The following is a 24,310-nucleotide window of genomic DNA, read 5'->3' as shown; positions in this document are numbered from 1 at the left end:
GGTCTGCATGCAGAGATATACTTGTCGACAGGGACGGGATCAAGAGGCTCTATGAGTTAGCGCGTAGGGCACAGATACTCGCAACCAGCGACTAGACGGCTACCTAAAGGCAGGGTGTAAAATGGCCGAGAGGCTGATTGCACCTCTGGTTAGGACCGTCTAACAATAATAAAGTCATAAAGTCATATTAATCTTAATATAATTTATATAACTTCCTAATATGATTAATATGAATATAATTAATTAAATATAAAAATATAATAATTACATTTATGGAGGCTTGAAAAATACGATCTACTTACTGATGACTTGGTAGTATGCCATAGTGTAGTTTCACTTTCTTTGCACAAGGTTGATCACTTTGATCTTCTAAGTTATCACTATCACATATATTTTATTGTCAAAAAATTGAAAGGAAAAATGAAATAAACCGCAAGTTATGTGTACCGTAGTAAAGAGCAACGTCAAACTGAGTGAGAACTTACATACTCGACTGTATATAAAAAGGATATATATATGTATACTTCAGTAGAGCGTGGCGACCCGTCGCCACACCGTACACTCTACTACACACAAAATATATATATAGGTATACCTTAGTATAGCGTGGCGACCTGTCACCACGGCAATGATTCGGTTGACAAGTGAGCCTATAAATGTTTCACATCAAAATATCACCAAGTCGCTTCACCTTAAAAAATCCATATATTTTGACTCTTTATTTACACTCGATGAGAATTCTCTAACACTTTTTAAAATAAAAATAGAGTGTGCACGAAATTGAATTACAGGAGTTGAGTATAACGACGCGATGTAACAGTTCGACTATACGAATGTGTTGGGGATCCGGCTAAATTCCAGCCTCCCCTTCCCCCGCGCTGTACAACCTATGACCGCTCGACTCCTGGCCCAAAACAACCCGCTGTTGCCAGGGGAACTTTTGGCATATTTGCCTAATTGGGGCGCCACTTACCGGAGACCTCAACCCCGGAAACACGCCCTTTGACCAATGAAAATGGTCACGTGCCATCAATCTGGATTTTTCCCGGCCGTAACCTCTCGCAAACTCGTTCTCTCGTCTTCTGGACATCATCGCGACAACACGTGTAGCAGTGTAATTGATCTCAAATTTATAACGACTTCTCACTATTTATCTCAATTGGAATACTCAGTTGTTAAATTCCGTGACCGCTCTTATCTCTGTATAATACATAAATTAGATTTACAGTTTTTATAATAAATTGACAGTTAGCTTCTCAACACGGGGGTGGAATTGCGTCGTGTTTTTTGTGCCAGCCCCCCTCATCCTCTCCTCACCCTTTCTCCCACATCTCACCATCACCAGCTCGCCTCACCCAATCCTCTTACACACACCAGATCTCTCACCGTACAGAATGAAAAAGGGTCGATCTTCTACGATGTTGGTATTGTGAAGAAAAATTAGATACTGGTGTTCTGGAGAAAAATGCCGAATTATATGTTCAACGTTCACGTGGACTGTGTGGAAAAATTTGGTGAATTTTAATTCTTCAAGAAAAATACAGGAACGTTTTCATTCGTTTGTGAGGGTATAGTGGGCGATGATCGGAGGGTGGAGGTGGAAAGGTGGAAAGTTTTGGAACGTGTCTGGGTCTAAACTGTCCGAGTGACCGTCATAAAGTCATAAACTTTCGGTCTGAAATGAAGGGAATATTTGGAAATACCGGATTATTCGAAAATATGGTCTTTATGACCGTAGTATTGGAATAAAAGATTAAAATTTGAAGATTTGTATATGACAATTTTTGACAGTAAAATAAAATCTAGGTTGAATTTTAGAGAGAATTGCTGCATTGTTCTATATTTTTGAATTTGAAATTACCTCAACACGATGAACAATTCGGCAACGGAACATGCTCCCCTGTCGAGAAGGCTTGATCAACATGTTGAATCATCGGTGTTGGGTAGAGGAGCCAGCTTTCTCATGTTGCGGTCGTAGGTACCCTTGGCAGTTTTCACGGTAACTGCTCGGATGAAGCCATCAGTACCAGCGTGAGTCTTGATGAGCCTACCCAATGCCCACTGTATTGGTGGTAGGTGGTCTTCTGTGATGATGACCAGAGTACCCTCCTTGATTGGGTGCTCGCCATGTGTCCATCTGGATTTGACATTGAGCCCGCTGATGTACTCTCGATGCCAGCGAGTCCAGAAGTCCTGCTTCAACTTCTGGATGTGTTGGCAGGTTGAGAGTCGATTGCTAGGAGTCTCCCGAAAGTCTGGGCCTCTGAGATTTGTCAGAGAATCATCAATCAAGAAGTGGCTAGGAGTCAATGCGATTGGATCATTTGGAGAGATTTGAGAGGTCGTGAGTTTAGCACGGCTTCAATCTCGATAGTTAATATGTTAAACTCTTCAAACGTGAGTAACTCATTGGTCACAATCCTCCTCAGGTGATGTTTGAAGGATTTGACCGCTGCTTCCCAAAGTCCACCGAAGTTTGGAGATTGTGCTGGGATGAAGTACCATCGAATTTCCTTTGACGTAGCAAAATGAAGAATTTTTTTCCGATGATCTTCATTCTTCAGGAACTCATGGATCGCCTTCGGCTCACTATTGGCACCGATAAAATTTGTGCCATTGTCAGAATAGATGTTGCTGTAGACTCGCCGCCGAGCAATGAATCGTCGTAAGGCAGCCCGAAACCCTTTAGTGGTGAGATCCCTGACGATCTCCAAGTGCACTGCCTTAATGGCGATGCATACGAAAACAGACACGTAAACCTTTACACGACCTCTGTTGCGTACTTTCTTTTCTTTTATGAAGAAAGGGGCCGCAGTAATCGATCCCGACGTTGGTGAATGGGCGGCAGTCTCGCCTCAGGTAGATTACCCATGGTGTAATCTACTGGTGGCTGTTTGTGTCTGATGCATTTGACGCAAGCACGAACGATGCGTCGAACTGGATGACATCCATTTAGTATCCAAACCCGGCGACGAACAGTGTATAGTGTGGCTTGAGCTCCAGCATGTAGTTGGAGTGTGTGTTCGTTCCTGATGATGTGATCGGTTACTGGATGTCTTTCTGAAAGGATGAAGCGATGACGTTGAGGGTATGAATTATGAGCATTCGTCAAACGACCGCCCACTCGCAGAAGTCTATCTTTGTCGATCAATGGAGATAATTTGGCAAATTTAGACAATTCTGAAGATTTATGTTTAGCATGTTGAGGATGCTGGAGTTCCTTGATGACTGCTACGAAGTTTTCCACTTGTACCCAATGTACAATAGCCTGAAGAGCAACTCCAAGTTCATCAAGGGTTGGTGGACCCCTACGACAAGTCTTGAACCTTAAACACTGGGCAATAACACGTTGTAATTTAGTGATTGATGATGACCCCATGTTCAAGGCCTTGTCATCGGTCGTTGAAGCTAAGCAGGTTTCCAAGGAAGTTTGTGATTTTCGTAAGTCAGGTACTTGTGATGAGTACTCCAGGTGTAGATTGGGCCATCCATTCTCGTCTCCTTCAAGCCATGATGGGCCACAAATCCAAAGAGACGGTTTTACAAATTCAGAAGGAGTTTTCCCACGTGATACAAGGTCCGCTGGATTGTCATGGGTTCTCACGTGTCTCCAATTCTGAATGTTGGTTTTCTGCTGGATCTCTCCTACCCTGTTGCTGACGAATACTTGAAGTTTATCTGGAGTCTGGCCAATAAAATATTTCATCGATATGATAGTTGACGGCAGCCGTTGCATTTGTCGTGAGCGATGTCAATAGCTGAGCTCCGCACAATTCAAGACGAGGTATAGTTTGCTCTTTCAGTGGGGACACACGAGATTTTGAGCAACGTAGGCTCACACGAATATTCCCATGGGCGTCAACAGTGCGGAGGTATGAGCAGGCTCCATAAGTCATTTTGCTCGCGTCACAAAAACCAGGAAGTTGGACATTGGTGGCGCCTGGTACCAATACTCCCCGTGGAAATGTAGCTTGCTCCATAACTTCTGGTAGAGTTGAAGCCATTCCTTCTGTAAGTCTGGATGTAAGGTAGCATCCCAATCTACCTTCAAAATCCACAGTTTTTGAATGAATGCTTTGGCAACAATGATGGCGGGAGATAGTAGGCCCAATGGGTTGAATAATTTAGCAGTTTCTGATAAAAGCGCTCGTTTGGTGAGTTGAACGATATTTGAAGTTTTCACGAAGTATTTTATTTTATCTGCCACTGAATCCCAAGTAATCCCTAATGTCTTCAGCATTGTCGAATCTTCCAGTTGTAGACGCTTGTTGATGTCCTTGGAGGCAACACCTTGAAGTAGTGTGGGATCGTTGGATGCCCACTGTCGAAGATTGAAACAGCCCAGTTTCATTAAATTTTCAAGTTCACTTTGAATAGTGATAGCTTCTTGACGAGTTTGTGCTCCTGTAAGAAGATCATCTACGTATACATTTCTCTTCAGGATTACAGCTCCCGTAGGGTATTGATGTTGTTCGTCATCTGCCAATTGATGAAGACATCTGATTGCGAGGTAAGGTGCTGCCGATAATCCGAAGGTTACCGTGTGGAGGTGATAAGTTCTCACGGGGTCATCATCATCGCGCCACACAATTCGTTGATATTTCCGCTCTTCTGGACGCACGAGAACTTGTCGATACATTTTCTCGATATCGCCCGTCAGAACGTATTGGTGTAAACGAAATCACGATAGAAGCGACAAAATATCGCCTTGAATGGTGGGGCCCACGTGGAGAGCGTCGTTCAAGGAAACCCCGGTGTTGGTCGTCGCGGATCCGTTGAATACAACGCGCAATTTTGTTGTGAAACTGCCTTGTTTGAATACCGCGTGATCAGGTAAATAATGCCCATGATCAGACAGATTGGAAGTACTGCTTTCGGTCATGTGCCCGAAATCGATGTACTCTTGAATGACCACTTTGTATTGTCCAGCAAGTTCGGGTTCTCGATAGAATTTTTTCTCGCACGATTTAAATCGATTGTAGGCACGAGATCGTGACGTTCCGAGTCGAGAGATGTTGTCGTTGAAAGGCAGAGCCACGATGTATCGTCCTGTCGCGTCTCTGGTCACGTAATCCTTGAAATGTTTCTCGCGTGCAGCTTCTACATCATTGAAACGAGATTTTTCCGCAGCGTTTTCTATCTTCCAAAATTTTGACAAGTCGAATTCCAAAGAGTCTGTGTTGTTGAGATGACAACAACGATTATGGAAGGGTGAAGATGTAGGAGCTCCCCCTTCAATGACCCAGCCAAGAGCAGTTTGCATGAGGAATAGATCGACTCGATATTCGGCAGAAATTCGCATCTTCGCGTGTTGAATTTTGGCGTTTTCTCCAAATACAAAATTCACTCGTCCCAGAGTCTTTATGTTCAATAATAAAACCAATGTTTTATTGATTAATTGTTGTCAGAGCCTTTTCCCTGGGACTTTTTATTACTGCACTTTTCCAAAGGGATTTCACCAAAACCATGTGGTGACCAGACCTGGTCAAAATGGAATTTCTCAGTGAGGTTTCAGGGAGTGTAAAGTTTGTTGCTCTCTCTAAGTAGAGGTGAGTCGGGGCCTGACGAATATTTTAGTTTTTAGTCTCTTCTAAAATTTCATAGAGTGCACAGTGTTCTTTTGATAATTAGAGTCCAAATAATATACAGGGTGTCCCAGAATTGCACGTCCAGACTTTAAACTTAAGTTGGGGGTGAAATTTTGGATCGAAAAGTCCTGAGCGACTTTTTGATCAGACGCACCCTCTTCAACTTATTCAGGGTTGAAGTTGGACGAATCAGGGGCGTGGGATAACCGCTCGCACGACGGTGAGAAAAACATGCGAGTGTGGTGGTGTCCCCACCATACCGTACTACTCCCCTGCGGCGGCAGAAACAGATGACTGGCGGCGGAGGGTAAGAGGAAGGGGAGGGAAATGAAAAAAATGAACACCCGCCCGCTACATAAAAATTATTTACTCCTCCCCTAATTAATGCCAAGGGATGAAACCAAGGGCATTCGATGGAGGAATAAATTCCCCATCGATTGAGGTCCATTACATCTCCTAATCTAATCGAAAAGGAGAAAAAAACAGCGTCGAAAATTACAGCGCTGGAAAAAAAACCCGGCGATTTAATTTTTTAAAGCCCCATTGGCCCTGTATGAGATTTTCATTTTTTCTTTCAGCGAAGGAGAAAAAAAATGATCAATCGCTGATGATTTTTTTTGTTGCTGTTCATTTTTTTCATTTCCCTCCCCTTCCTCTTACCCACCGACGCAAGTCATCTCTTTCTGCCGCCGCAGGGGAGTAGTACCGTATGGTGGGGACACCACCGTACTCGAACGTTTTCCTCACCGTCGTGCGACCGGGTATTCCACGCCCCTGATTCGTCCAACTTCAACCCGGAATAAGTTGAAGAGGGTGCGTCTGATCAAAAAGTCGCTCAGGACTTTTCGATCCAGAATTTCAGCCCCAACTTAAGTTTAAAGTCTGGACGTTCAATTCTGGGACACCCTGTATATTAAAGTTTACTATTCAAATTAACTGTGTGTTTTTCCATTATTTTGTTCCTCATATTCGAACAGGTTATGGGATCAGAATAACGCATAATATTCCTGTGTATGCAATTATTAATACGTTTTTGAAAAATTAAGTATTGACTCATAACGCGTAATATTCCTGTGGATGAAATTATTAATATTTTTTAAAAATCAATTATTGGGTGTGTACGGTGAGCGATCTGGGTTGCGTTGGAGGAGTGGGTGAGGGGAGCTGGTGATGGTGAGGGGGGCGAGAGAGGGAATGAGGGGGGCCGGCACAAAACTCACGACGTAAATTCACACCCGTGTTGAGTTTATCAAGTCATTTTTATTATAAAATATATAGTTTTTGTTGGAAAATTAGAACACAGCTCTTCTTTTCTGTTTCAAAAATCACTCGACAAGGTCTATCATATGTTTAACTATAGTTTCCAGAAAAGGGACTGATTTATGATCTGTTGTGCTCTGGACTTGAGAGCATTGTGATCCTTACCACAAGTGGTATTAAAAGGAGACTCTGTCCTCTGGAAACATGAAGGTTCTATTGTTTTTCTCCTAGTATAGATTTTTCATATTATAAGAAGTAAGTTAGTCTCTGGACACCAGGCCTCTAGATCAGTCGTACCTTCCTCGTGCAAGTTAAATAACTAGTTTATGATTATAAAATTAATTAAAACACTACATTTATTTATACCCTTTTATCCATATCCCAATAGGTTATGGGCCCAGTCTACGCATTTTAGTGTAATTTTTTTTAATAACGAAAAACTGTTTAGTGTTTGGTTTTTAGTGTAGTGAATAATCGTGAACTATTTTAAATTAAAATGAATACGACGAAACCCAAAAAGAACATTAAGCCTTTTGATGGTGAAAAATACAGTGTGTGGAAGTTTAGGATTCGTTCTCACTTAACTGAACTCGACGTACTGAAAGTGATAGACGAACAGGAACCAGCTGAAGTGACAAGTGAGTGGAAAAAAGCTGAGAATTTGGCGAAAAGTGTCATCATTGAATTTTTGTCGGATTCTCTCCTCGGATTCGCGAGTACGGAGAAGACAGCAAAAGAAATTTTTCAGTCTTGATGCCGTTTATGAGCGAAAGAGTTTAGCAACACAGTTAGCAATTCGACAGAAATTGCTAACTCTAAAACTACGAGGAGATGTCCCGCTCATTAAACACTTCACAGTATTCGATGATTTAATCACAGAATTATCGGCTGCAGGAGCACGTCTAGAAGAAACGGACAAAGTGCCACATTTATTATTGACTCTTCCAGCGATATATGGTGGTGTTATTACTGCCATAGAAACTCTATCAGAGGATAATCTGACGCTGGCTTTCATAAAAACAAGACTACTGGATCATGAAGTGAAAATAAAGACTGAGAGTAGTGATACCAGTGTGAAAGTTCTCCAAGCCTTTCAAGAAGACGTGAAGAAAAATTTAAAAACGAATCATTTTAACAATACAAAATTCAAGGATCAATACAAGAAAAACAGTGTAAAGAAAGGATTCAAGCCGAACCATAAAAAACTCCGCAAGTGTTATCATTGTGGCAGAGACAATCATGTGATTAAAGATTGCTTTTTCTATAAGAAAAGTCAGCAATACTCGGCTGATAAAAATAGGAGAGTGCATTCAATTGATATCACTCAATCTTCTAATCCGACAGTTGCCTATGCAAACTCATCAGGATTTGCCTTTATGGCCGGAGATTTTTATAAAAATACCGATGGAAATAAAGTTGATTTTCTATTGGATTCGGGAGCTTCTGACCATTTAATCAACGACGATGGATTGTTCTCCAGTTTTCAAGTGTTACATCCCCCTATAAAAATCTCAGTGGCGAAAAATGGAATATTCATCGAGGCTACGAAGAGAGGGATCATTAACATGACAAGTAATAAAGGAGTTGAAGGAGTTCTGGAGGATGTCCTATACTGCCCTGAAGTGCCATACAATCTACTGTCTGTCAGGAAAATGCAGAGAGCTCAGATGAGTATAAATTTTAATCCACAAGGGGTTGAAATTAGCAAAAATGGGAAAACCATCATGACCGGTAAGCCCACAAATAATTTGTACATAATAGAATTTAAAGTTAATGTGAATAAAATTACACAGTACATGTAGGAAAAACAAAATTTTTGCAAACGAGAAATGGACAGATGGTCGATGATTTACAATTAATAAATAACATCATGCCAAATGATGATCTTCGTGAAGCTTGTATTTTTGGGAAACAAGCACGATTACCTTTCCAAAAGAAGAAAAATAAGAATTATATCAAACGATCATTGTTTATTGTTCATTCAGATGTATGTGGACCGATTACTCCGTCAACAGTTGACAATAGAAATTACTTCGTGATGTTTATTGATGAGTACACGCATTATTGCGTTACATCTGATTTATACGTTATCTCATAACGTATAAATCAGATGTGTTTTCTACGTGGAAAGATTTTGTAGCAAAAAGTGAAGCACACTTTAATTTAAAGATTTCAAATTTATACTGCGATAATGGTAGGGAGTATCTATCAAATGAGATGAAAGATTATTGTGTGGAAAAAGGCATAAACTATCACTTGACAGTTCCATACACTCCATCATTGAATGGTGTTGCAGAGCGAATGGTAAGGACAGTTACCGAGAAAGCTCGTGCATTAGTTAACGGTGCAAAGTTAAATAAAGTCTTTTGGGGAGAAGCAGTTTTGACTGCTACGTATCTAATTAATAGAATCCCAACTAAAGCTTTGAAAGAAAATAAAACACCGTATGAGTTATGGCATAATAAGAAGCCAATGTTAAAATATTTGAGAATTTTTGGTAGTACAGTCTATGTACATAACAAAATAAGAAAAAGTAAATTTGATGATAAATCTTGGAAAGGGATATTAGTCGGTTATGAACCGAACGGTTATAAAGTATGGAATGTCGAAATGAATAAAATTGTTGTAGTGAGAGATGTGATAGTTGATGAAAGTAATTTCTTGGGATCAAGGCCAGAAATGAGACTCGAAGGAGTTCTGAGTGAAAACTATAATGAAACTGATAATCTTAGTGAATTAAATGAAGAACTTAGTGGTCCTCACAAATCTGTAGAATCTCAGAAATCTGATACAGAGAAATCAGATAACTTTCATCATGTAAATGAATCTGAAGAAGAAAATTCAGAGCCTGTAACTGACAGAAGCCAAAATAGAAAATTTGACAAGTCAGATTCATCTGTAAAGGAAACAGATGAACACAATCAGTCTGATTCTCAAGATAGAAATGCTAGTAAAAAAGAAGCAGTAAGAAATCTGAGAAGAAGTGAAAGGAATAAGCACAAACCTCGAATTTCATATGAGGAAGTAGATTATTTATTATGTGCTCAATCTATAGTGTGCAAAATTCCTAAAACTTCTAATCAAATAAAATATAGAGACGATCGTGATAAATGGGAGGCAGCCATTAAAGATGAAATAAATTCACTTTGAACGAATGAAACGTGGACTTTAGTGACAAAGCCCTTAAATAAAAATATTGTAGATTGTAAATGGGTATTTGTTATAAAGAATGATGAATTCGGAAATGCAATAAGATATACAGCACGTCTAGTAGCCCGTGGTTTTAGTCAAGAATATTTAGTCGATTATAATGAAACTTTTGCACCTGTTGTAAGAATCTCAAGCTTTCGTTTCATTTTACCTTATGCAAATCAATATAATTTGTTAATCCATCACATGGATGTTAAAACTTCTTTTCTGAATGGAGCATTAAAAGAAGAAATATTTATGAGAGTCCCAGAAGGTGTCACGCATAAAAACAATCAAGTTTGCAAACTAAACAAAGCACTTTATGGATTGAAACAAGCAGCAAGATGCTGGTTTGAAACCTTTGAAAAAGCATTGCTTGAAAAAGGCTTTGAAAATTCATCAGTTGATCGTTGTATTTATTTTATTAAACAAAGGAAACATTCAAGAAAATATTTATGTTGTTCTTTATGTTGATGATTTAGTAATTGCCACAGTCTATCATCAAACTATGGATAAATTCAAAACATATTTAATGAAACAATTTCGTATGACCGATTTACATGAAATTAAATTATTTCTTGGAATAAAAATTGAAAGTGTGACGTATTGGCCTCTGCCAATTCGTCGTTTTTTTTGAGAATCGATGCCCAGACATTGGTCAGCAGTCCCACGGCGTCTTGGAGACGCTGTGGTCAGCTGCCCCAGTGTTTCGAGGATCAACTTACTCCCTGCAACGCCATTTGGACAAAGGACTGAACAATCCAACGGATGTTTAGACCATTGTCAGCACCCAAGTGACGTCGTAGCAGGGATCGAATAAAGCAGTATCAGGGTTTTTGGTACGTCCAGTATACTGTTTGACTGTATGAGTCTTGCGTCAATGATGACACAAGACAATATTGGTGCAAAAAGCCGTGGAATTGCTGAGAACAGCGATTTGGACTTGGAGGAGATTTAGAGACTCGCAGAGAGTCAGATACCTTCCAGCAGCAGACGAAACAGGGTCTACCACTGCTCGTAACCGCGCTCCAAGTCCAACGCATGAGCATCTAATAACGCGTTACCGACCCACTCGCGCAACGAGTGTATACTATTAAGAGTAAATATATACATATTTAACACATTCCGCGAGTGAAGTTCTTTGTGTTGTTCCCAATCCGTCACCAAGACACCCCTCCTAGAAGAGTGAACCCGAAGGGCTCACCGACATCTAGCCGGACGGGACACGACGGCCCAGCAGAAGGGGACAAGACACAGGAGTGTCCCATCACCACAAGTCCCAAGAGGGGATATATATATACACCAAGCTACTAGCAACCGCTAGTAGCATCCAGAAATATATATATATATATAACCCCTTAGTGAGTAGTCTGGGACTATATTCCCTACCACTTGGTTATCCAAAGGATCATCGCGGTGGATAGCCAAAACACAAACGTCACAAAAGATACAACGATACCATTACTCTTGATCAAAGTGCATATATTGCAACAGTTTTAAATAAATTCAATATGTCTGATTGTAATGCTGTGAGTACACCTCTTCCAAATAAAATTGATTATTTAAATTTAAATTTAGACGAAGACAATAATGCACCATGTAGAAATCTCATTCGGTGTCTAACGTACATAATGGTTTGTACAAGACCCGATTCGACTATAGCGGTTAATATTCTAAGTAGATATTCAGATAAAAATAATAAGGAATTATGGCAATATTTAAAAAGAGTTCTTAGATATTTAAAAGGCTCAATAAATTTAAAATTAACCTTTAAAAGAGGGAATTTCCAGCAAATTATAAATGGCTATGTTGATTCCGAATGGGGTGGTGACGTAGGAACTGATAGGAAGAGCACCACCGGTTATTTGTTTAAATTATTTGAAAGATGCACAATTTGCTGGAATACGAAAAGACAAGCATGGGTAGCTGCTTCTTCCACAGAAGCAGAGTATATGGCTCTTTTTGAAGCAGTGAAAGAAGAATTATGGCTTAAATCACTATCTGATAGTGTTGATTTGAAGATCTTGAAACCAATTATTATTTATGAAGATAATAATAGTTGTATTAGCATAGCAAGTAACCCAACTAGTCACCAAAGATCTAAGCATATAGATATTAAGTATCATTTCTCCAGAGAGCAGGTAGAGAAAAAAAATAATAATGCTTAAACATATTTCAACAGGTGATCAAGTTGCGGATGCATTGACCAAGCCACTGCCACCAATTAAGCTTCTGCAGTTAAGGCCAAGATTGGGCCTTCAGTAAAATAGAAATGTATATAGTAATTAATAGTGGAAATGGTCTGGGCAGGTTTTACTGGGTTTCCCTGCCCCCTGAGCAGCAAATGTTGGGCCATATGTAAGTTCCCAGGATCCACGAGGAAGGTAGAAAATTAGTTAGGTTAATAGAAGTCAAGTTATGTAAGTCGATTGATTTTTGAGGGGGCGTATTGGAAAATTAGAACACAGCTCTTCTTTTCTGTTTCAAAAAGCACTCGACAAGGTTTCTCATATGTTTAACTATAGTTTCCAGCAAAGGGACTGATTTATGATCTGTTGTGCTCTGGACTTGAGAGCATTGTGATCCTTACCACAAGTGGTAATCAAAGGAGACTCTGTCCTCTGGAAACATAAAGGTTCTATTGTTTTTGTCCTACTATAGATTTTTCATATTATAAGAAGTACGTTAGTCTCTGGACACCAGTCCTCTAGATCAGTCGTGCCTTCCTCGTGCAAGTTAAATAAAGAATTTATGATTATAAAATTAATTAAAACACTACATTTATTTATACCCTTTTATCCATATCCCAATAGTTTTTAATCGAAATACAATAATGATGAGCGGTCACGGACTTTAACTGTTGAGGAATACAAATGAATCTAATAGTGAGAAACCGAGAAATGTACTAGAGCACCCAAATGCACGTGTTACCACTGTGATTTCCGGAAGACGAGAGAGAGAGTTTGGGAGAGGGAGCGGCCGAGAACAATCCAGATCGACGGCACGTGACCCTTCCCATTGGTCAAAGGGCATGTTTCCGGCGTTGATGTCTCCGGAAAGTGGCGCCCCAATGAGGCAAAAATGCCAAAAGGTCCCCTGGCAACAGCGGGTTGTTTTGGGCCAGGAGTCGAGCGGTCATAGGTTGTAGAGCGCGGGAGAAGGGAAGGCAGGCATTTAGCCGAATTCCTAACAGGGTGATTCATTATTAATATAGTGATTTAGTGATAATTATAAGGTGTGTGAATAAGTCTTTCCCGTTTTTTTCAAATTTTGAGCCTTTATTGTGAAAAAATGGTTACAAATGAATTATTGAAAGTATTGGCCATCGCTAGCTACAACTTTTTCCCATCTTTCTGGCAACATACGAATCCCGTTGCGAAAAAATTCGACCGGTTTGGCCTCTATCCAGTCATCCACCCATTTTTTGGCTTCCTCGTAGGAATGGAAGTGCTGGTCAGCCAGGCCATGCGTCATCGATTTGAAGAGATGGTAATCAGACGGAGCAATGTCTGGACTATACGGCGGGTGGGGTAGGACTTCCCATTTGAGCGTTTCTAAGTATGTTTTCACCGGCTGTGCATCATGTGGGCGAGCATTGTCATGTTGCAAAATAACTTTGTCGTGCCTGTCGGAGTATTGTGGCCGTTTTTCTCGCAGTGCGCGGCTCAAACGCATCAATTGTCGTCGATAGACCTCGCCTGTGATCCTTTCATTCGGTTTCAGAAGGTCATAGTAAACCACACCAAGCTAGTCCCACCATATACAGAGCATGAGCTTGGCGCCATGAATATTTGGCTTGGCCGTCGATGATGATGCATGGCCGGGTAGTCCCCATGATTTTCTTCGCTTCGGATTATCGTAACGGATCCACTTTTCATCGCCAGTCACGATACGATGCAGAAAACCCTTTCTCTTATGTCGCTAAAGCAGCTGTTCGCAAGTGAAAAAACGCCGTTCGACGTCTCTCAGCTTCAGTTCGTACGGCACCCAATTTCCTTGCTTTTGGATCATTCACATGGCTTTCAAACGCTTGGAAATGGTTGTTCCGTCAACTCCCAATGATTCAGCAAGTTCTTCTTGCGTTTGACACGAATCTTCATCAAGCAAAGTCGCCAATTCTTGATCTTCAAAGATTTGCGGCCGCCCGGAATGCTCCTTGTCTTCCACGTCGAAATCACCACTTTTGAAGCGTCGAAACCATCCGTGAACACTTGAATCATCGACACAACCTCCTCCATAAACTTCCTGAAGCAATGGATGCGCCTCGGCAGCAGATTTCTTCAAATTTAACCAATAAAGTGAAACTTCCCGCAAATGACGTCGACTCGGCTCAAATTTCGACATTTTCACGATATCAAAAATTTATGATGCGAAAAAATTTCAACTAATGTGTTAGTGTAGAATTGTTGACAGATGAATAAGCTTTGATTATGGCATATGTAACCATTGAATACTCGCACAGTATTGGTGGCAGCATCTCTTACAAAAAACGGGAAAGACTTATTCACACACCTTATATTAATCTAATGATATAGTGATAATTATCAATATAGTGATTTAGTGATTTAGTGGTTGTTCAAAATCCCGCGGTCAAACGGCAGGATGACCACAACCAATCACCTTTGACCACTGTAACGAGAGGTCACGGTCGATCTCGGGATCGTTACAGTGGTCAGTACACCATCGAATATCAACCGGTAACGACATGTTGTCAACTTTCGGGATTCCAACGGGGAATTATCGGCAATTCACGGGATAACCAACGGGGTTAGAATCGGGAATTCATCTCTCGGGAAAAAACAGTCCATTATATTAACGGAGTTTTAACAACACGGAGTGCATATTTGTGGATATAAGTTTTTAAATCAACCGGCTCATCATCCAACATCTAGTGCACAATTATTGCCTTCCCCGGAACTTCCTCACCCACTATCCCATCCGGCCCAATTCATCCCCCGGAACCTCATAAATTAAACAGTGATATTTATCAATACAGTGATTTCATTCAAAAAGAAAATGGAGAAGGCGACTAGAAATATCAAACCGTTCAATGAGGAACACTATAAAATGTGGAGAACGCGAATCGAATATTTGTTGAAGGAATTAAAAGTAATGAAGGTACTAAACGCGCAGCCTCTAACAACCTTAACCGACGAGTGGGAGCAAACAGAGAATACTGGGAAAAGTGTGATCATGGCGCATTTGGCGGACTCATTGTTGCATTTGCCGAAAACCGAGGAATCAGCCAAAGAAACGATGAGCAGACTTGATGCTATTTACGCACAAAAACGTCTGGCATCGGAAATGGCTATCCGAAAGAGAATACTCACCTTCAAATTAAGGGGTGATGCTAGCTTATTCAAACATTTTTCGGATCTAGACGAGTTATTCGAAGACTTTCTGGCTGTTGGTGGCACCCTCCCGCAGGGGGTGTAATGGCGGGTAAAACCGCCCTTACACACGGGGTGTGACGACCCCGCGGACCGTGAGTCGAACTTGGTGTAAGGATTGGGATCCCCTTTTGGGGGGTCTCAATAATTATACCAAAGGGGGGTTACGGGTGCAGGGTGAACCCCTGTGCCCAAGGGGGGTTCGGTGGGGGAGGGTCGCGGATTGGGTCACGATGGGGTGGGCCGGACTTCGGGAGTCGCGTGGGATGTTGAAATCGGCGGATGGTGGGGCGGGTCCACGCGGTGCAGGGGCGGGTCCATGTGCTGGAGGGCGAAATCGGCAGGTGGAAGGGCGGGAGACCCTCGCGGCAGAGCATTATTGGAAATCTATTCCGGAGGCTAAACTGCCCCCAATCGAATCTCCGAGGGGGCACAATAATGCGTCCGTCGTGCGGCGAAGTCTGCGCATCGCCTCCCAGCATGCCAGAGCAACATCGTCAGCGACTACAACGAGGGACCCAACGAGGGTGGTGCCCTCAAGGGTTCGTAGTCGCCCGCCGTGCGCCGGGGTACTGCCCTCCCGACGAGCGAAGGGTTCCAGCCTTCGTGCTGTCCACGATGACGTCGTAGAGGACGAGGGATTGACTGCGCAGCCGAGCCAGCCAACGCCCGGATCTTCAAGAACATCAACCGGTGAGTCCACTCATTTATTAGGTAGGATTCGCGAGTGCCACGTTAGCTTAAGTAGGATCGATAGCCATCGCGTCGCGACCGGTGGCTCACCGGTACCCCCCGTTCCAATAGGTCATCCTCTCCGGACCACCGCGATCGAGGGACCGGGCGCGCAACGCGACGTTAGAATACTGCAATTGAACATGTCCCGTTCAATTGCAGTAACCGGGGAGGTCTTTCAGCTCGATCGCAAAGAACGTCTGGACATACTGTTGCTCCAAGAGCCGTATGCCATTCGTGAGGCGAACACCTGGGCCATCCGCGGCCTAGGACTCGGAATGCGTATTGCCGCGTGCTCAAGGGAGTGACCGTGGGCGGCCGTCGTTGCGTGCAACTCCATCGTGGAGATTGCTTACGTGTCTCAACTTAGTACAGCACATTGTATCTGTGCTGAAGCTCGCGTCACCGGTGGATCCTTCTTTGTCGTCTCCAGTTATTTTCAGTACTCGGACGACATAGAAATCCACCTGAGGCAGCTCGAAAAGGTTCTCAGCTGTCTCAGGGGTCGCCGCGTTCTGGTGGCGGCAGATGCCAACGCCCAACACTCCCTTTGGAGCCCCAGGACCACTGACCGTGGTGTCCTCCTGGGTGAGCTCATCGAGTCTTTCGGTCTCCGCGTCGCGAATGATGCTAGGCAGGGCCCAACCAGCAGGAGTACCGCAGGTACGTCGTTCGTCGACGTTACACTGGCCACCCCTGGCATGTATAAATTCATACGTGCATGGAGGTTGCAGGACGAGTGGTCCACCGGTGACCACACGTCGGTTTTCTTTCTATTAGCGATCCGGAGTTCCTCACAGCGCCTCAATAACTCGGGGGTCGGCGAAGGCTCTACCACGCGGTTCCACGTTCGTCGGGCCGACTGGGAAAAGTTCGAGGCGACCCTCGATGGGGAGGCCCGTGAGAAACTCGCGGACCATCGGCTGGATTCCTCAGCGGATGTTGAGAGAATGGCAGAAGTACTGGGTGACGTACTCACCAAAGCCTGCCAAGATTCGATGCCGCGCCGTAAACACTACCGTCGCGCGAATCCGCCGTGGACCGAGGAGCTGACCAGCAAACGCAAGCTGGTCAGTCGTCTCCGTAACGGCTACCGAAGGGAGACTAAGCCTGACGCGCGAAAAATTAAACAGAGCAGGTATCGTGTAGTCCTGCGATCGTATACCAGGCTACGTAGGACATGTAAAGAAAATAGCTGGCGCGGATACATAACGACCGAAAGTAACGCGAATCCCTGGGGTTTTCATTATAAATACGCGGCTGATAAATTGCGTGTAGGCACAGTACTCAGCACACTTAGAACCGCGAATGGCACGACACTTGCGATGCGTCAGACTGCTGAGGTACTGTTGGACACACACGTACCTGACGATGACCCCAACGAAGATACACCCGAAAAGACAGACATCCGCGAACGCGCGAGGAATCTAGCGGTCCAGACAGAGGACGCACGAGACTTGACGGACGACCAACTTAAGGGTATCGTTAAGACCCTTAAGAATGACAGAGCCCCAGGAAGCGATTTCGTTGAAGTTAGGGTCCTGAAAGTCGCGGTCATGAGGATGCCCGAAGGAGTTCACAAGGATGTGCCCGACCCCAAATCCTACTGTCCCATTTGCCTCTTGGCGGTTGCCGGGAAATTTTTCGAAAAGGTCCTGCACGGGATCCTTACGGCGAAAGTCCTTACCGAGGACACAATATCAGGACGTCAATATGGCTTTCTGCCTGGACGATCCACGGAAGACGCGATAGTAGAGTTGCGTAAATTAGTCGAGCGCGGTAACGACAAGAGGTACGTCATTGGACTCCTATTCGACATCTCAGGAGCCTTTGACAACGTGTGGTGGCCCCTGGTCCTCCAGTCTTTGGCGGATCGAGACTGCCCGAAGAATGTCTTTGGAGTACTCCGGAGCTACTTCGACAATCGGACTGTCAAGATCGCCTGGATCGACCAAGAGGTTTCCAAGCCGGGCACCCGGGGCTGTCCGCAAGGATCAGGCCTCGGCCCCGCTTGCTGGAATCTCATGTTCGATGCCCTCCTCAAGAGCATCGAACAGAACTTCGGCGCAATCGAAGTTGCCTACGCGGACGACCTTATCGCAGTCGTATCGGCCGACTCGCGTAAGGAGTTAGAGAGGATAGGCCGAGCCGTCGTCGACCACATCGCGTCATGGTGCGCATCAGCGAAGCTCGAACTGTCGAGGAGCAAGACAGAGGCAATTGTCCTGTCATGCAATTCGCATAAGAGAGCGCCGCTGGTGCAGTATAGGTGGGATAGGTCTCGCCAGCAACGCCGACACGTAAAACCGTCATTGGATATCCGCCCACCCGAAATTAGGCTCGCCGGGGAAAAGATTCAGTTTAAGGAGAGCGTGAGGTACCTCGGGGTACATTTTAATAGGTACATGCGGTTCCGGACCCATATAGAATATATTCAAGAAAAGGCTAGGGTCCTTTTCACTCGGCTATCGGCCTTAATGCACAAGCATTGAGGGCTCCGATACCGATTGGTTACAATCGTATTTCAGGGTGTCTTTCAGGCTGTCGCGTCGTACGCAGCCCAAGGGTGGGTGGATCGGTGCACAGCATATGACTGGCGAAAGCTCCGCACCGCACAGAGGAGCGCGCTGCTAACAGTGACGGGCGCGTACAGGACCGCCTCACACAAAGAACTCTGCGCAGCGGCGGGAGTTTGCCTAACACGTTGCCTAACACATATGATAACATTGTGACCGCAATTGAACAGTTATCGCCGGATCTGATGACTCTTGCGGACATTAGATCGACATTATTAGTTTTCGAAACGAAACGCCGTCAAGAACTTCTGGTCACAAGTCCTAAAGTATTACAAGTTGAAGTACAAAAGGAAAGATCATATAATTCAACGCCACAAAATTACCACCAAAATAAAATGAAGAATTCCAGAAAATTTGTGAAGTGTTACAATTGTGGAAAACGAGGACATGTGATGACCAATTGGTTCTTTAAGAAGGACAATATGCCGAAATCAACTGGCCCGAACGGATCAACCGCCCACGCAGCCGAAGCAACGGAGCCCAGGGAAGCAAATACAATTTCAAGTTTCGTTTTTATGGCAGGAGATCTGCCCGGAACTAACAAAAATAATTTGTTATCGTTTTTCAAAGATGTAGGCAGCTGGATATTCAATTGTCTTAGACAAAATGTCAAAGGAGGGTAAGACGGTGATGTGTGGTGAATCAGATAGAAACTTGATTATTATAAAGTTAAAGTTGAATTCGAAAACGGTCAATCCCGCGAGTAGAAAAATAAATCATCAAACATGGCATGAACGGTCATCACATCGATACGCAAAATTTTTGAAATTAAAATCAAAAGGAATGTTTTAAATCCATCGCGATTTTAGATTCAGTAATGCCAGATGAGCAACTTCGCGAGGTATGTATAAAAGGAAAAAGAGTCAAGATTAACGTTTAATAAAGTAACAAGTAACGAACACGTTATAAGACCACTATTTATAGTTTATTTGGATGATGCGGGTCCTGTCACTCCTTCTATGGTAGACCAGAAAACTTTATATTGTGATAACGGGCGAGAATATTGGTTAACTGAAATGAAGGACTACTGTACTGCGCGAGGTATAAGTTATCACATGACGGTCCCTAGAACCTCACAATTAAATGGTATGCCTGAACGTATGGTGAGAACCGTAACGGATAAAGCAAAGTCAATGGTGGTTGGGGCGAGTTTAGAAAAAGGATTTTGGAAGACGCAGTTCCTACTGCTACTTACCAAATAAATATATCGCCAATGAAAGCATTAATGTGCAGTAAAACCCCATTTGAATTGTGGCATAATAAAACGCCAGAATTGAAATTTTTAAAAATATTCGGTTCAATTGTTTATGTTTATGATAAAATTGCTAACAGAAAATTTGATGAAAAATCATGGAAAGCAGTTTTGATTGGATACGAACCGAATGGCTATACAATATGGAATTATAAACAAAAGGACAAAATCTGCTGTTGTGAGGGTCATAGTTGATGTAGTCGATTTTGTAGAATCAAGACCCTCTATGAGGGGTAATAAAGTTAAAAGACCCATTCAATTGGAGAAGACCTTCATGGTTTTGAAAGTGTTGAAAACACCAATGGAGATCTACAGCCAAGTTGAGCTGATGGACAAACCTGAAGGCGTTTGTACAGAGTGTCCTCTATCACCCGATGAAGAAATTTCCCTTACATAAGTAAACAGTAGAAAAAGTGACAGAATAAAGAATAAAAAAATTAAGTAAATAAATAAATAAAATAAAATCTTGCACCGATTTCATATGACTAACACGATATGCCAGAAGATTGCGTATTATCAGCCTAATTATTAGACTTTTACACTGGTAGCCTTAATTACAAGTTTTTGGATTGATAATAGCTTTTTCTAATCCATCTAATTTATTAATCCATCATATGGATGTGAAAATGGCTTTCTTGAACGGAAATTTGAAAGAAGAGATTTACATGAAGGTACCGGAAGAGATGAAATGTCATGAAGGTCAAGTTTGTTAATTAAATAAAGCTCTTGACGGCTTGAAACAGGCGGTTCGCTGTTTGTTTGAAGTTTTCGAGCACGCTCCTACCAAAAAGGATTTTTCAAATTCACCAGTAGATCCATGTATCTAGATCTTAAAGAATGGTGATATCAGAAGTAATATTTGTGTAGTATTACATGTTGATGATCCGGTAGTTGTAACCTGACATTTAGACCTTATAACTGATTTCACAACCTATTTAATGGATCAATTCGTTCTGGTTGATTTGAAAGAAATGAAATTATATTTGAGAATCAGAATTAGAAGAGAAAATGATCAGATAACGCTAGATCAAAGCTCTTATATTGGCACATTTTTGAAAATTGAACATGGCGGAGGACAATGCCGTGGTTGCTCCTCTGGAGAGCTGATTAGATTATGTGGCATTGAACTCAGATACAAATAATGATCCGCCATGTAGAAGTTTGATTGAGTGCCTGATGTATCTGATGGTATGTACTAGAGCCGATTTAAGTGCATCAATTAATATTTTGAGCATATATACAAAAAAACACAATGATAAATGTTCCGGCGAGAGCGCGAAAAAACCGGTGGAGAGGGGAATGCGGGTTAACGGGGGAGGTTTTTTCAAATGTGACACGAGAAGCGCCAATTTGTCACTGCAAAAACTATTTATTTTCACGTCACTTATGGTTAATTTACACAAAGAAACTACACAATTGTGCCTCGCACATGAGCCGCGGTCAAACACTATGTAAATGAGTGCGGTAGAGGGAACTTGGCGACAGAGAGATGTCGATGATTATCGGTCACCACGAGAGCACGTTACAAAGTGACTCCCGGAACGTCCGAGAGAAAAACCTCCGGAAACCTCGAATGTTCTAGATAAGATACGAACGTTCCCGTAGAGTCACCGGAAACGGTGATAAGGACAGCGCCTCAGGTGCGTAGCTACGCATCTGAATGCCAGCGCGGCCGGTCAAGCAGACCTCGCCTAGGAGGTGCTGCCGCCCTTAGCCATATGAGGCTGTCGCCTCAACGTTCTCCCCCCCGTCAGGAACCCCGTTGCTGACACAGAACGAGTAGAGATCGTTTGTAGAGACCTGGAACACTCAAGCAAACATTAAACAAGTCGGTAGAGACTAGCTTTTAACTGGTAGAGATCGGTAACAGAACCAGCTTGGAGATCGGCCTGGTCAACGTCGTCGAGGCGGTCCTGATGGTCACAACTCTGGAGAGACCGTCCCTTCCAGGATGTAGAGCTGTGACCCGAGCAAGAGGCCACTTCGCTGGCGGGAACCGCTCGTCGTAGAGAAGAACCAGGCTGCCGACTTTGATCTCGTTGGACGGGTGATGCCACTTGGAGATGGACTGGAGCTGCTGCAGATACTCTGTAGACCATTGCTTCCAGAAGAACTGCAGCCTCTGCTGGATCAGTTGCCATCTAGAGAGTCGTCCAACGTTGAGGTGTTCCAGTGAGGGCTCCGGAAGAGCTATTGGAGCTTCTCCAATGAGGAAGTGCCCCGGGGTGAGGCAGGACACATCGTCAGGATCTTCCGAGAGCGGTTGTAGAGGCCTGGAGTTGAGGACGGCTTCAATCTGGGACAGCAGCGTAGAGAGCTCCTCGAACGTGACAGCCGTATCTCGAACCGTTCAAGCGAGATGGTACTTCACCTACTTGACCGCTGCTTCCCATTTTCCCCCGAAATGAGAGGCTCCAGGAGGATTGAACGTCCAACACGTCCCATTCTTGAGACATACTGCAGAGAGATGCTGGAACTCCTTAGCTCCAGCGGAGAACTTGTTCAGCTCCTTATCCGCCCCGATGAAGTTGGTGCCACAGTCACTGTACAAGTGTCTGCAGTATCCCCGACGACTCACGAACCTTTGGTAGGCGGTGATGAAACCATCAGCGGTGTAGTCCGTGACAGCTTCCAGATGGAGAGCGGACGGGGCCATACACACGAAAATCATCAACCAACTCTTCTGGATTTTGTGACCACGCCCCCTCCAAGTCTTGATAGACACTGGTCCGGCATAGTCCACACCAGTGTTAGAGAAAGCACGACCCGACATCAGACGTGCCACCCGAAGCTGACCCATCAGCTGCTGAGCTCTGATTCCTCGATGACGCGCGCACTCCACGCACTTGAGGATGAAGGATCTTACTGGTAGACGACCTCCAATAATCCAGTAAGACCTCCGGAGATTGCGCCAAGGTGAGTTGAGTCCCACCGTGCAGCGTCCGCTGATGAGAGTCCCTGATGATAAGCTCTGCGAGCACTGAGCCTTGAGGGATGATGGCCTGATGCCTACTCTCTGGTCCTAGAGTAGAGAACTTTAACCGCCCGCCGACTCTGAGAACTCCCTGTTGATCGATGAAGGCCGTGAGCTTGGTCAACGGATGAGACTTCTTCAACTGCAATCCGTGAGAGATGATGTCACACTCGGCTTGGAGATGATAGGCTTGAGTCGCCTTGACCCAATAAAGCCGAGCTGCCTCGATGCTTCCAGGGCTGAACACTGCTGGAACGATGACGCCCCTCTTCCTTTCCAGCTTCCGCATCATATTCCCCACAACCGTTTGGAAAATTGCTGTGATCCTCAGGAATTTGTAGAGAGAGGAATACCGCGAGCAGAGATCCCAGAGACTTGATCTTCCGAGGGAAGCGGCTAAAGTCACCCCGGCTTCTCCTCTAAATCTGTAGACGGGTCCAACGTTGCTCTCCCACTTGGCCACTGAGACGCCTCCTTCCGTAGCCATTTTGGGCCCGTCCACCACAGATGATGGTCGTTAAGTTGAGCCACCGAGATGCCCCGAGATGCACAGTCAGCCGGATTCTCCTTCCCGCTGACATACCTCCAACTGGCTTCTTGCACTAGCTCCTGAACGACGGTTACTCTGTTGTGGACATATTCCTTCCACCTGGAAGGATGAGCGCAAATCCACGCCAGAGCAACAGCGGAGTCCGTCCATAAATGGACCGGAGCACCATAAAGGTTGAGCTGCTCAATCACATACCTTTTGAGCTTAGCCAGAAGGACCGCGGCGTTGAGTTCAAGGCGTGGAATGGTGAGCCTCTTGAGAGGAGCCACCTTGGTTTTAGCAACAGCTAAACAGATGCTAACATCATCCGCCCTCGTCACCTTCAGATACACCACCGCAGACATCGCAAGTAGAGACGCATCTGAGAAACCATGGATTTCCATGGAAATATCTCAACAGGGTGTTTAGATATTTAAATAGCCTGGACCAAAATTTGTGGGGTTGAGGAATCAACTAATAATGAGTAAAATTATGTATATGCATATATGTATATGTATTATGAAATGGTCTGATTGGGTTTTTCTGGGTTTCCCCAATCTGTTGCAGCAAAAGCTGGACCATATGTATTTGCTCCCAGAGATTAATCAAGAGGCACTCAGATTATTTGAATTTGATATGGTTGAATTACTTTTAGATTCTTTATATAATACTTACATTACGGAACGATTAAATTTTGAGAGGGTGTGTTGAGTTTTGGGGTTTTCCCCAAATACAAAATTCACTCGTCCCAGAGTCTTTATATTTACTAAAAAAAAAATATTTTATTGATTTATTGTTGTCAGAGCCTTTTCCCTGGGAC

At 43.6% G+C, this 24,310-nt stretch overlaps 3 protein-coding genes across 3 annotated transcripts; all 3 read right to left on the bottom strand.

Annotated features, from left to right (window-relative positions):
• Nucleotides 1-1,917: 1,917 nt before the first annotated feature.
• On the bottom strand, nt 1,918-4,639 carry LOC135159927 (uncharacterized). The gene is made up of 4 exons (XM_064115989.1): nt 3,911-4,639; nt 2,869-3,685; nt 2,398-2,791; nt 1,918-2,299 (listed from the first exon to the last, which is right to left on the bottom strand). The coding sequence occupies exons 1-4, from the start codon at nt 4,637-4,639 to the stop codon at nt 1,918-1,920; spliced, it is 2,322 nt and encodes a 773-aa protein (XP_063972059.1).
• Nucleotides 4,640-4,681: 42 nt separating this feature from the next.
• LOC135159926 (uncharacterized) lies at nt 4,682-5,468 on the bottom strand. The gene is made up of 2 exons (XM_064115988.1): nt 5,460-5,468; nt 4,682-5,359 (listed from the first exon to the last, which is right to left on the bottom strand). Exons 1-2 carry the CDS (start codon nt 5,466-5,468, stop codon nt 4,682-4,684), a joined length of 687 nt encoding a protein of 228 aa, XP_063972058.1.
• A 16,365-nt stretch (nt 5,469-21,833) lies between these two features.
• Nucleotides 21,834-23,448, bottom strand: LOC135159923 (uncharacterized). The gene is made up of 3 exons (XM_064115986.1): nt 22,920-23,448; nt 22,363-22,864; nt 21,834-22,260 (listed from the first exon to the last, which is right to left on the bottom strand). Exons 1-3 carry the CDS (start codon nt 23,446-23,448, stop codon nt 21,834-21,836), a joined length of 1,458 nt encoding a protein of 485 aa, XP_063972056.1.
• Between the last annotated feature and the right edge of the window lie 862 nt (nt 23,449-24,310).

This window comes from Diachasmimorpha longicaudata, chromosome 3 (assembly GCF_034640455.1).
Source record: "Diachasmimorpha longicaudata isolate KC_UGA_2023 chromosome 3, iyDiaLong2, whole genome shotgun sequence".
Classification (NCBI taxonomy): domain Eukaryota; kingdom Metazoa; phylum Arthropoda; class Insecta; order Hymenoptera; family Braconidae; genus Diachasmimorpha; species Diachasmimorpha longicaudata.
The sequence above is the reverse complement of the archived record's forward strand: the minus strand, read 5'-3'. Positions and strand labels throughout refer to the sequence as shown.

What these genes read in the sequence shown, in the direction of transcription:
- LOC135159923 (XM_064115986.1), bottom strand. Translation starts at nt 23,448, where the DNA reads ATGGCTACGGAAGGAGGCGTCTCAGTGGCCAAGTGGGAGAGCAACGTT. An exon ending in TCATCAGCGGACGCTGCACG is followed by an intron (nt 22,865 to 22,919) that starts GTGGGACTCAAC and finishes GGATTATTGGAG; the next exon opens with GTCGTCTACCAGTAAGATCC. An exon ending in AAATGGGAAGCAGCGGTCAA is followed by an intron (nt 22,261 to 22,362) that starts GTAGGTGAAGTA and finishes CCTCAACTCCAG; the next exon opens with GCCTCTACAACCGCTCTCGG.
- LOC135159927 (XM_064115989.1), bottom strand. Translation starts at nt 4,639, where the DNA reads ATGTATCGACAAGTTCTCGTGCGTCCAGAAGAGCGGAAATATCAACGA. An exon ending in TGTCCAACTTCCTGGTTTTT is followed by an intron (nt 3,686 to 3,910) that starts GTGACGCGAGCA and finishes TTTATTGGCCAG; the next exon opens with ACTCCAGATAAACTTCAAGT. An exon ending in GTGACCAATGAGTTACTCAC is followed by an intron (nt 2,300 to 2,397) that starts GTTTGAAGAGTT and finishes ATTGACTCCTAG; the next exon opens with CCACTTCTTGATTGATGATT.